Source organism: Aedes aegypti, chromosome 3 (genome assembly GCF_002204515.2).
Source record: "Aedes aegypti strain LVP_AGWG chromosome 3, AaegL5.0 Primary Assembly, whole genome shotgun sequence".
NCBI classification, from domain to species: Eukaryota; Metazoa; Arthropoda; class Insecta; order Diptera; family Culicidae; genus Aedes; species Aedes aegypti.
In genome coordinates, this window is record NC_035109.1 from 302,014,592 (window position 1) to 302,026,453 (window position 11,862).

Sequence of the window (11,862 nt, forward strand, 5' to 3'; positions counted from 1 at the left end):
ACCGATTTGAAGTACACTTCAAATCTAGGTAAAAGCTTTGAACGGGTCATGACTTGTTGTAACGCATAGCAGAAATGATACGGAAATGAGATTATCCAAACAGTACCTAGTTACTAATTTCCTAGTGTCAATCAAGTGTAATACAACAAAAGTGAAATTCGGCATAGGTGCACAGAAACCGCTGGTGATAACTGTTATCTAATTCCAAGCAGCGGCAATATGCGTCGTTAATTGAGATAATTACCGCAACTGCAAACAGCACCCCGAACAGCTTTCAGTCTATTGATTGTCCGCTCAAAGGAAAGTCGATCAAAGTGATGTTTGAGGAGTGTGTAACCTAAGCTTTCTTTAGAACAGTTGAAAATGTACAGGATATCTGAAAATAATGAAGGAGTTCAGATTTCTGATGCCCAAGTTATGGATGACATGTTGCAAAAACGATACAACCATGCAAAAACCCAAGTGGTAGATTATTCACATCTATTCAGGTGAGTATTGTCATTAGTGAGAACTCAATATGATAATACAATTGCATGTACCGTGAAACGGAGTATTTTTGATATTATGAGTAACTTTGATACTGTAGGACCCACAACATCCTGAACGATAGAATATAATTTCTGTAAATCAGTTATGTATAGCGAATGCATAAGTAAATAGTATAAGTCAGCCACTTAAGGTAAAGATGAATCGAAGCCAAACCTCAAATTTTCAAGAGCACAAATCTAGAGAACCAAACATCCGTTCAAGCTGAAAACCTTATCGATTGGTCACCTCCAGCTAGTGACCAATCGATAAGGTTTTCAGCTTAAACGCACGTTTAGTTCTCCAGATTTATGCTCTTGAAAATTTGAGGTTTGGCTTCGATTCATCTTCACCTTAATGTCAGAGATATTTGCATTCGAAACAAGAATATTTGAGACTTTATATTCGAATATTACAAATTGATTAGATGTTAGCATTTTTAAACGCTTATAAACTATCGGTTTTACGATCATTATTTGATGAAGTTTAAAAGAGTCCGTCACTTATCATTGACATCCTAGTAATAGTAACAAAATAACCTCAATCTCAAATCTCTAAGTAAGAAACATGTTCCCAAATTTTTGTACCATTTTGTAAATCGAGTCAAAAAATTCTATATAACATCAAACGGCTAATTCGTGTAATTTAATAGATTTTGTTCAAAATTGGAATGCCAAAACAAATTGATTAATGTTGAATTCAATGTCGAATCATGAGAATTGAGAATCAATTTCTATTCAGGAATGAAATGTCATGTAATTTCTTAAAGATTTATAATGGCGTTTTTTAGTGATCTTGACTGGTATTTTTGTGAACTTAATTTTGAATTTCGGCTTGCAGTCACAATCAAAAGCGTTGATAATTTTAATTCATCGCCGACGTTTCGATCCTATGGTTTGGATCTTCTTCAGGGCTCGAAGTTAACCAACTTGTTAAGTACCGTAGCTTTACACGGAGATATGTCGGTTTAGTTTCCTCATTTTCAAATGCGGTACCCTCACTGGTCATAACGGGTAATTGCCAGGTTTGTACACACGTCTCGCGCACGGATGTTTCACAGCCGGAGAAGGGAATATTACTCCGAAACGTCGGCGATGAATTAAAATTATCAACGCTTTTGATTGTGACTGCAAGCCGAAATCTATAATGGCGTTATTTATCACATACAAATTCTCGAAAACTTATTCAAACAGACTCAAGCCAGAAAAGTAAACAAACGTATTTTATCAATTCTACGTGTTTCACAAACGGAATTCTAAACGTTCCGCTCTAAACCAACTCGATTTTCACTTTAAGAACGTTGAATTTTAAGATTTATTAAACGGCATAAGTAAGATTTTTAACTTTCGCAACCCAACCATTACTTTCGTCGCTTTGTTGTATGGAGAGACAAAGTGGCTTAATCACAAATCAAAACAAAATACTATTTGGGTACACTGGTACAACAACGTCGTAAGTAACTGAATGAAATGCATGCAAATTTTAAACGATGTACATGGCGAAAAAAATGTTTGAAAGGGGATTAATTTTGAAACAGTTTTAGAAGACAGGTTGTGATTCTTATTAATTATTTTCTTTAAACCGTATGAAAGTTATTTAAGTCGATTTGAAAAAGTAATCAGGAATTGTTTACAATGCACTATGAGCCAGGGACGCAATCTGGCGGGACAAAATTATTAACGCGATAACGAAGCATTTTCGGCATTTGGTGTCTTCAGCATTATTGATTATCGATGGTTACTAGTACAAATTTTTGGGTTTCAAAACAAATTACAGTCGCCTCTCCACATCTCGATATCGAAAGGATCATCGAGATAGGGAGAGATCTAAACAAAGAACATTAATATAACGAACACTAGATTGAAAATCACTCCGTTACTAGGAAAATAGTAAACAAACAAATTTCATTTCGAGTTTCCAAATTGTTCTGAATCGCTTAAATCTGGACTAGTAATAACCTTAGAAAATCTTCATATCGACATATGGAGAGAAGATTGGGAACAAAAAAACAACAGAAAAACATCGAGATATGGAGATATCGAGATAATGAGGATATCGAGATACGGAGAGAGAAATCGTATGCAGAATGAAGGGACCGAAGGAATCATCGGCATACGGAGAGATATCGAGATGTAGAACATAGAAATGTGGAGAGTCGACTGTAGGAATGCGAAATGACGTCTGATTGTTTATTATTTTCTTGGTAACGGAGAGGTTTTCAATCTAGCACTCATTAAAAAAAAAATTCTTTGTCTCGATCTCTCCCTATATCGATGGTCCCTTCGATATCGAGATGAGGAGAGGCGAATGTATATGTTAGCTGTTCCTTCAAAATCTTCTTTCGGTGGATATTACATCTTCTTCTTTTTTCTTTTTCTGGCGTTACGTCCCCACTGGGACAGAGCCTGCTTCTCAGCTTAGTGTTCTTATGAGCACTTCCACAGTTATTAACTGAGAGCTTACTATGCCAATGACCATTTTTGCATGCGTATATCGTGTGGCAGGTACGAACATACTCTATGCCCTGGGAAGTCGAGAAAATTTCCAACCCGAAAAGATCCTCGACCGGTGGGATTCGAACCCACGACCCTCAGCTTGGTCTTGCTGAATAGCTGCGCGTTTACCGCTACGGCTATTTGGGCCCCGATATTGGATATTACATAGCGGGTTATTAAATAGTTTAAATCAAGTAGTGAATAATCAATTAACCCTCCTTCGTTCCCCCTTCTTTGATTTGTAAGACATAGCAAAAGGATCTTCAACATCTTTCTGACGTTACATCGGGGCTCAGTTAGCCGTAGTAGTAAACCCGAAGCTATTCAGCAAGACCTGCAGGCTGAGTGTCGTGGGTTCTCGGATCGATGACCTTTTCGGGTTAGCTAGAACAAAGCCTGCTCCTCACCCTAATATTCTTATGGAAGTGCTCTACAGTTATTAATTGAGAGTACTTACTTTTACTTTTGTTGGCTCTACGTCCTTCAAGACATGATCTGCACCACAATGTTATGCCAACTAACTCGGTCCATGGCTGCTAACCTCCAATTCCTCGATCGCCCCACACTTTCAAGATCCTGCTCCGCTTGGTCAAACAACCTAGCTCGTTGCGCTCCCCTTCGTCTTGTACCGGCCGGATTTGAGGTGAACACCATTTTTGCGGGATTGTTGTCCGGCATTCTCACAACGTGCCCGCCCATCGTACCCTTCCAGCTTTGGCGACTTTCGTGATACTGGGTTCACCGTAGAGTTGCGCAAGCTCGTGGTTCATTCTTCTCCTCCATACGCCGTTCTCACATACTCCGCCGAAGATCGTCCTAAGCACACGTCGTTCAAAAACTCCAAGCGCTTGCAGGTCCTCTTCGAGCATTGTCCACGTCTCATGCCCGTATAGGACTACCGGTCTTATTAGCGTCTTGTACATGGTATACTTAGTACGGAAGTGAAGTTTACCAGACCGCAAGGTCTTGTGGAGTCCATAGTAAGCACGACTTCCGGCAATGATACGTCTTTGAATTTCTCTGCCGCAGTTGTTATCCGACGTTATCAATGATCCGAGGTAGACAAATTCGAACTCATCCCCGTCGATCATCACGCGTCTGCCTATGCGAGCTCTATCGCACTCGGTTCCTCTAGCCAGCAGATATTTCGTCTTCGACGTATTTACCTTCAATCCAACCCGATCTGCTTCACGTTTCAGTTTGGTATACTGTTCAGCAACCACCTGAAACGTTCTTCCGACAATGTCCACGTCGCCAGCGAAACAAATGAACTGGCTGGATTTGTTGAAGACCGTGCCCCGCATGTTGAAGCCCGCCCGTTTCATAACACTTTCTAGCGCAATATTGAACAGGAGGCAGGAAAGACCATCGCCTTGTCGAAGTCATTTGCGTGTTTCAAACGGGTCCGATAATGCACCCGATATCTTCACACAGCACTGTGCACTATCCATCGTTGCTTTGATCAGTCTAGTCAGTTTCCCGGGAAAACCATTCTCGTCCATAATCTTCCATAGCTCTTCGCGGTCTATGGTATCATAGGCCGCTTTGAAATCGATGAATAGGTGGTGCGTGGGGACTTGATATTCACGACACTTTTGGAGGATCTGCCGCAACATAAAGATTTGGTCTGTCGTCGATCGCCCGTCCACAAATCCGGCTTGATAACTTCCAACAAATCTGCTTGCCAGTGGCGATAGACGGCGGAAGATGATCTGGGAAAGCACTTAATAGGCTGCATTAAGAATGGTGATCGCTCGATAGTTCTCACATTCTAACTTGTCACCCTTTTTGTATATTGGGTATATTATTCCCTCCTTCCACTCCTCCGGTAGCTGTTCTGTATCCCAGATCCTGGCTATCAATCGATGCAGACAAGTGGCCAACCTGTCCGGGCCCATTTTAATAAGTTCCGCTCCAATACCATCCTTTCCAGCTGCTTTGTTGTTCTTGAGCTGTTTGATAGCATCTTTAACTTCACCTATTGTGGGAGTTGGCACGTCTCCCTCATCCGCCGTACTGATGAAGCCATTCCTCCTGCTGTCTTGATCTTCCTACTCTCCGCCGTTTAGGTGTTCATCGTAGTGCTGCTTCCACCTTTCGATCACCTCACGTTCGTCCGTCAAAATACCTCCATCCTTATCCCGGCACATTTCGGCTCGCGGCACAAAGCCTTTGTGGGATGCATTTAGTTTCTTGTAGAACTTTCGTGTTTCTTGAGAACGATACAGATGCTCCATCTCTTCGCACTTCAACTCTTCCAGGCGGCGCTTTTTATCCCGGAATAGATGGGTTTGCTGTTTTCGCTGCTGTTTGTATCGTTCCACGTTTTGACGGGTGCCTTGTTGCAGCATCATCGCCTACGCTGCATTCTTCTCTTCGAAAACCGTCTGACACTCCTCGTCGAACCAATCGTTCCGTCGATTTGCTTCCACGAACCCAATGGCACCTTCCGCTGCGTTGTTTATGGCTGCTTTGAGACTACTCCAGCAGTCCTCAAGAGGGGCTTCGGTGAGCTCTCCCTCTTCCGGCAACGCTGCTTCAAGGCTTTGCGCTTTGCGGCTTTGAGAGTAAGTTCTGTCAATTTATCATTTTTGCATAAGCATGTCGTTTGGCAAGCACAAAGATACAATATGCCGTGGAACTTGAGATTTTTTCAATTTCAATTCAAATAATTCAAATCATTCTTGACCGTCAGATTTAAGCCTGTCATCCTTAGCATGATCTTGCAGCGCGTTTAACGCTATGCCAAGATTCCATAATAAAATTACCTAAATGATTAAAATCACACCAAAATACTCCATATTTTTTTATAGTTTAAAAAAACTGTTATCAGCTACTCTAATAGCGATTCTACTTATTCAGTTGACTGTTCTAGCTATAAATTACATGTTACACAAATATTGTTTAAAACTACGCTTAAACAACCTAAGATTAAGAGATTTCATTTCATTTGGCAGCGATTTATACATTATAATTCCCTGATAAAAAGATTTTTCCAGCCATATTGGGTCCTAGGACAGTTTACAAAGATCGAATTTTGCTGTCTTGTATTATGTCAGTGTACATCTGATACATTAAACAGTACGACATTTGTTTTTATCAAATTGTTACGGACCTTATTAATTTCAATCATCATGTTATATTTGCAGAGTGATCGTATAGACAAAGTAGATTCGCTGTAAAGCTCGACTGAAGGAAAGCTTATAGGTAGATTTCTTATAATTTTAGCTACTTTGTTCTGAATTATTTCTAGGGGTTTCAAATATATACTAGCTGCACATCCCCACAAGCAGCTCATGTATGTAAAGTGAGGCAAGATACATGAATTATACAGCTTCCAACATGTATCCATCGAGATGAATTTCCTAGCTTTTCTCATGGCAAAAACATAAGGGGTAGCTTTTTTGATTACTTTTTTAATATGAGCCTTCCACGACAAATTAGTATCTAATATTAAACCAAGAAAACTAGATGTTTCAGTCTTTTTAAGCAAAATGGAGTCTTATTGTATATCAACTGATAAATTGTTATTCAGTGCGTTGTAGGAAGATTTTTCAACGTTTAGTTTTAAACCGTTTTCTGATAATCACCTCAACAACACATTCATATCATGTTAAATATCAAATTCCAATTCTTCCGTTGTACTAGCTTCGTATACAAGGCAGGCGTCGTCTGTATATAGCTGTAAGCGTCCTCTTAAGGGTAAATTCCACATATCGTTCACATATATTATAAACAAAAGGGGTCCTAGTATTGACCCTTGTGGAATACCTGACTTTACAATTCCTGGGGCGCTATAACAATTATTGACGAAAGTGTATTGCAGTCGGTTATCCAAATACGATCTAAGAAGCTTGACAGCGCACAGTGGCCGCATCCCATACAAATGTTGGCCAAAAGTACAATTCTCACTCAAAACATTCAAAAATGCTAATTATTTGACAAAACATGATTTTGAGAGGTAATTTGATAGAAATAGTCGCTGAAACAGAAAATCGATATTTCCGGTACATTTGACAGAATTTGTTTAAAATAGCACATTTTTGTAATTCAATCAATTAAATCCGTATCCAGATCATAATCAAATGAAACGTCATTATTTTGATGCCAATTTGAAGTTAAATATCGTGAGCAAGCTCGAGGTGGTTATTGAATCTATTCGGGAGCTTATAAAGGTGAAAAATGCGATATTCATATAAAGGGAGATGGCCTAATGGGCTGATTCGTAGTGTAACTAAAAAATAATTTGTCTTATCTTGGCGCAAAAAAGCGCAAGTGAAGCTATAGTACATCGAATACCATGGAATATTTGCCACACATTGATCACTTTAGAGCGTTTCCCAGATATCTTGCACTACCTTTGAAAAAATGCCTTATTTTTGAAGGTGCTCTATGTTATACACTTCTTGACATTCTCAAATGGTAAACATGTCGAATATGGTTTGAAATATCTTCAAAACAAAGCTTAAGGTATATTCTTTCGAATGAGACCGGTTGAGGAAGGTTTGGCCATGATTTAGTACAGAAACTGCAATTTCTATAGAACAACCTTCACGAAATTTGAAGAATTCAAAAGGGACAATTTCAGCTGACATCTCTCCAGGTCACATGCTGTGAAAAATCAAAATATACACCAATCGATCTGAAACTTTGGGGAATTGTTATTCAATACTGAAGAAATCAAGAAAAAATATTCAAGAAGGAATTTGCAAACTTCATTTTTTTGACTTTTGACCAGCTTTGGGCCACTGTGCAGCGTGTTCTGAAAATCCATACTTTTGAACTTTGCCTAATAGTCTTGTGTGTGAGATACAATCAAACGCTTTGCTTAAATCTAAAAATACACAGATAACTTTTAAACCTCTGTCTTTGGCGCGATATATGTACATAATTCATTATATCATTATATCATCGCCGCCACTGTATTTGACTTTTTTGGAATCCATACTGATTTCTATTTATAATATTATTATTAAGCAGATACGACCTCATTTGGTTTTGTAGAAATGATTCAAAAACCTGAGATGTGGCTGGAAGTATTGATATTGGGCGAAAACATGTTTTTAAGGTACAATCACCAGATTTGAACAATGGGATCACTTTCGACATCTTCAGCTTATCTGGAAAACTACCTGTTGCAATTACATCATTGATCAAATCACTTAATTTAGGTGTCTTTTGTACGATTCAGAAATTTAACAGATATTCCATCTTTACCTACTGCCGCTAATTTTGTTTTATTTCTAATGGAATTTCTAAGTAACAGATAGTTTCTCTTCAATGCATCATTATTTGGATTCGCTTTCGAAAGTTTGAATAATTTGTTTTTCTTTCTTATTTCTGCGTATAAATTTCTATCAATGTAAGGTTGCAATGGTTTTCTGTCATCAACTACTGTGTATATGGATCTGTTCGTGTTTATCTTATGTTTGCAGAGGCTTTCAAATTCATCGTAATTTTGAACTTCCATTTCAAAACACTACGCTTTCAGAGTAATAGCGTTCCCATTGACCCATTCGGGGTAGTAAAAATTGTTTTCGGGATATTAGCAAAATAAGCGAATAAAAGCTTTTTTTCACCAAATGTGACATTTTTGTTAAGAACCATATCAGATAATATTTTTTTGTTGCGCTAAACACAACGAACACAAACTCTAGTAGAGACTTTTTTTATAATATATTGCGTACATATTAAGAAATAACGAAAAAATCTGAAAACAGTACAATTTGTCAACTCTAATATAACAATAATATAAATGCAAAAAATCGCAAACTAAAACTTTCAAGCAACAAAGAATAATATAAGATGAAATGGATTTGAAAATCTCAGAGATATAAAAAAAATATGGGTGTTTTGAAGATATTTACATTTTCCTAAAATTTACCCGTTTCCGCCCAACCAATGAAACAAAATAAATTGTTGCCATTTCGGCAATTCTCAAAAGGTTGCTTTCGTTTCAGCTTGAATTTTGACTTTTTGACTTTTTTTCAACAGTGATTGTAATTTTTGAAAATGCCCACCGGTTTGGAGTTGTTCTCATGGACCATCGGGTAAAAATGACCCCAACTTCCCTTTTAATCATGTTTTACCGAACTAATAAGTATAAATCTGAGTCTAAATCAACTTCTCTTTAATGTTTCGACTACGAACGTCATGTGAGAACTATTTAAGGCACTGAGACCAGCTTTGATCTTGGGTACTTTTACGGTTATTTATGAAGCCTACTTGGAACCGAGAAGTGATTGATCCTTCGATCTTGACGCTTGCTTCAGTGGGGGCGGGCAATGAGGACAGGATCAAACATGTCGGTAGTACAGTAGTGAAAAAGTGCGCGGTCCGTTAGAAGTGTTTGATTTATTGATCGCGTCGCTTGCTCCTGCATGGGCGAGTGACGAACACTTGTTCGGCGTACAATACGATTATCGAATTATTTCATTGGTGACTCCAGATCTCTACCTTATCCCACTAACCCAATATCCTTTCCATGACAACCATGGAGATGCCGAGGTGATCTCGGTCTCTAGTAACAACGGTAGTCACACTAACATTCCTTACCTTCCCTGATGACCGTAAGGACGTGGCCGACACCATTATTTACCTTTAAATTTGAGCTCTCGATTTGTGCACATTGAAGAATGGTAAGTTAATGCCAAGCCCCATTCATTAATTCCCTGTGCAACTTCGATTGTTCTGGTCAATCACGGAGTAGCAACTACGAATTGTACGGTCACCTATGCTTATGCTTATGCTATTTTTGATGACTACCGGCAAGAAATATCGAGCAATTGAGATTGAAATAGAGACGAATGCCTCTTCTGGGTAAAGTCTCTCTAGACAAAATAAAAATGAAATTGAAATTTCTGTTGCCAGAGTTGGGAGAAGTCATGAGATTCACACTACAGTAAGCAAGCTCAACGAATCACAATCAGCGAGGCAAGTGACACTCGCACCTATCTCGCTGCTGTAAACAAAATGCCTTGAAAGTAGCAAAACACCCGTTCCTAAAGGCTACCCAAAACTTCTGTAGAAAAATGTTCTATTTGTATTTGTATTTGTATTTGTATTTGTATTTGTATTGAAGATTCATCCGACATCATGGTCTTAATGAATAAAATTAAAACTAAACTAAACTAAGCATCAACTCTTGGACAACACTTAACAGGATACATTAGACCTGGCGATTGCGTAACCGATTTTTGAAGGTAGTAGTTCCCGTATTTACAGTCTTTGATTACACTACTGATTTGGAAGATTCAAGCACCCAACCTAGGCTACTTGAAGAGAGATTTTGAGATTGATATATTACGCGTTGTAAGAAAAAAATTGAATCCTAGAATATCCGATTGCTTTGAAGTGGAAATTTTCTTTGCTTCCAATCTAAGTCAACTATGCTAGTTGTTAGGTGCTTTTGCCTGTTTGCAATGGTTTGACGTTTCCTAATTTTCTCAACATCAATGAAGCGTTTTTTTTTTCAATATTCATAGCTTTTTTACTACAATCAACTAGTAAAAGGGAACATTCGGTTCAAAAAGCGTAAGATATTCTATGTCCACCTAACAAGAGCAGCCCGATGTGGTTAACTTTTTTTCTACTCGAACAACTTGTTTCGAACGATGCCTTTGAGCTTTGGAAAGGGAAGATTTCAAAATGATGTCCTTGATTTTTTTTGGCATTTTTTAGACCCCGCCCCATCTGTTACGCTTACATACATGAACCGTCACACTTTCGTAGACTGTCGCCTTATGATGGATGTAATTATCACATGTTCCCAAAGAGAAACAGCTTCTGAAGCCGTTTTGCAATTATTGAGCCTGAGTTTTCTTAAAATAGTGTCCATGTACGAAGCTCGAATCTTTGCCGTTCCAATCATGGCGTCTAAAATGAACACAATTACCCAATTATTTTTGGAAATATCCAGTCAAAACCTTTTGCTAGCACCATTATCAGCCTTACATGTGACACACAGTGACAAAGTTGATGATTTTTCATGAGCCAACGTTCAACGCGCACTATGTGACACTTTGTTCTGTGCGGGGATAGCTCATTGCACGTTATTTCCGCGAGGTTATCCAAATTTTTAAATTGCCCCGCAATAATTGAAACTGAAAATTTTAAATAACTATAGTGAGAAGAGCCACGTGAGTTTTAAGAAATTCAAGCCTACTACTGTTACCCTTCCCAGCCCTGGATGCTATAAGTTACCCTATAAGGATAGTCAAAAATATTGTTGGTGTTAAGCGAGCGTGAGATTAACAAATTTTTTATATGGTTCACTTGTACACTATTAAATACTGTAACTGATAGAATATAACTCGAATGACATATTTCTAACGTTTGTGTGGTACCTATTATGAACGATTTTCAGACTTGTTTTTATACGATCATACATGTGATATGATTTTCATCTAAAGTAAACCAAAAAAATGAAACTATACTCAAATCCCCCATTAAACGGTATTATTTTTAGATATTTTGATTCCCATTCCAAACAGAATGATAACAATTATAGTTCATAAGTACCGTAAAGTCACCAGTCGCCGTGCGGCCTCCATTCACCGTGCACATATGCAAATTCCTACAGAACATTCACAAAATTTTTCCAAATTCTTCTTTTGTCAGTAAAATAATAACATGAAGTAGTTCTTGTCACAAAACATTTTGAAAAACCTTGTTTATGTAGTCAAAATCATGTGAATTCTGTTTAATAATGTGATTATTCAATAATCTTAGTAGAAACGCCAAAAATTTACAAATTTTTTTACGTTAGAGTATCAAATTTTTCGTAATTTTAACAAGTTTTCGCTGTAGATACTTCTAGTAAGGTGTATTTCATCGTATGAAC

The 11,862-nt window shown here is 38.0% G+C and overlaps 1 protein-coding gene across 1 annotated transcript in view; it reads left to right on the forward strand.

Annotated features, from left to right (window-relative positions):
• The first annotated feature begins 267 nt into the window (after positions 1-267).
• The window catches only part of LOC5578678 (proton-associated sugar transporter A), a 16,476-nt gene continuing 4,881 nt past the window's right edge, over positions 268-11,862 (forward strand). The window contains exon 1 of the mRNA XM_021852697.1: positions 268-488. Within this exon, the coding sequence (XP_021708389.1) occupies positions 364-488 (125 nt within the window). The 5' untranslated portion in view covers positions 268-363. The remainder of the gene's footprint in view (positions 489-11,862) is intronic.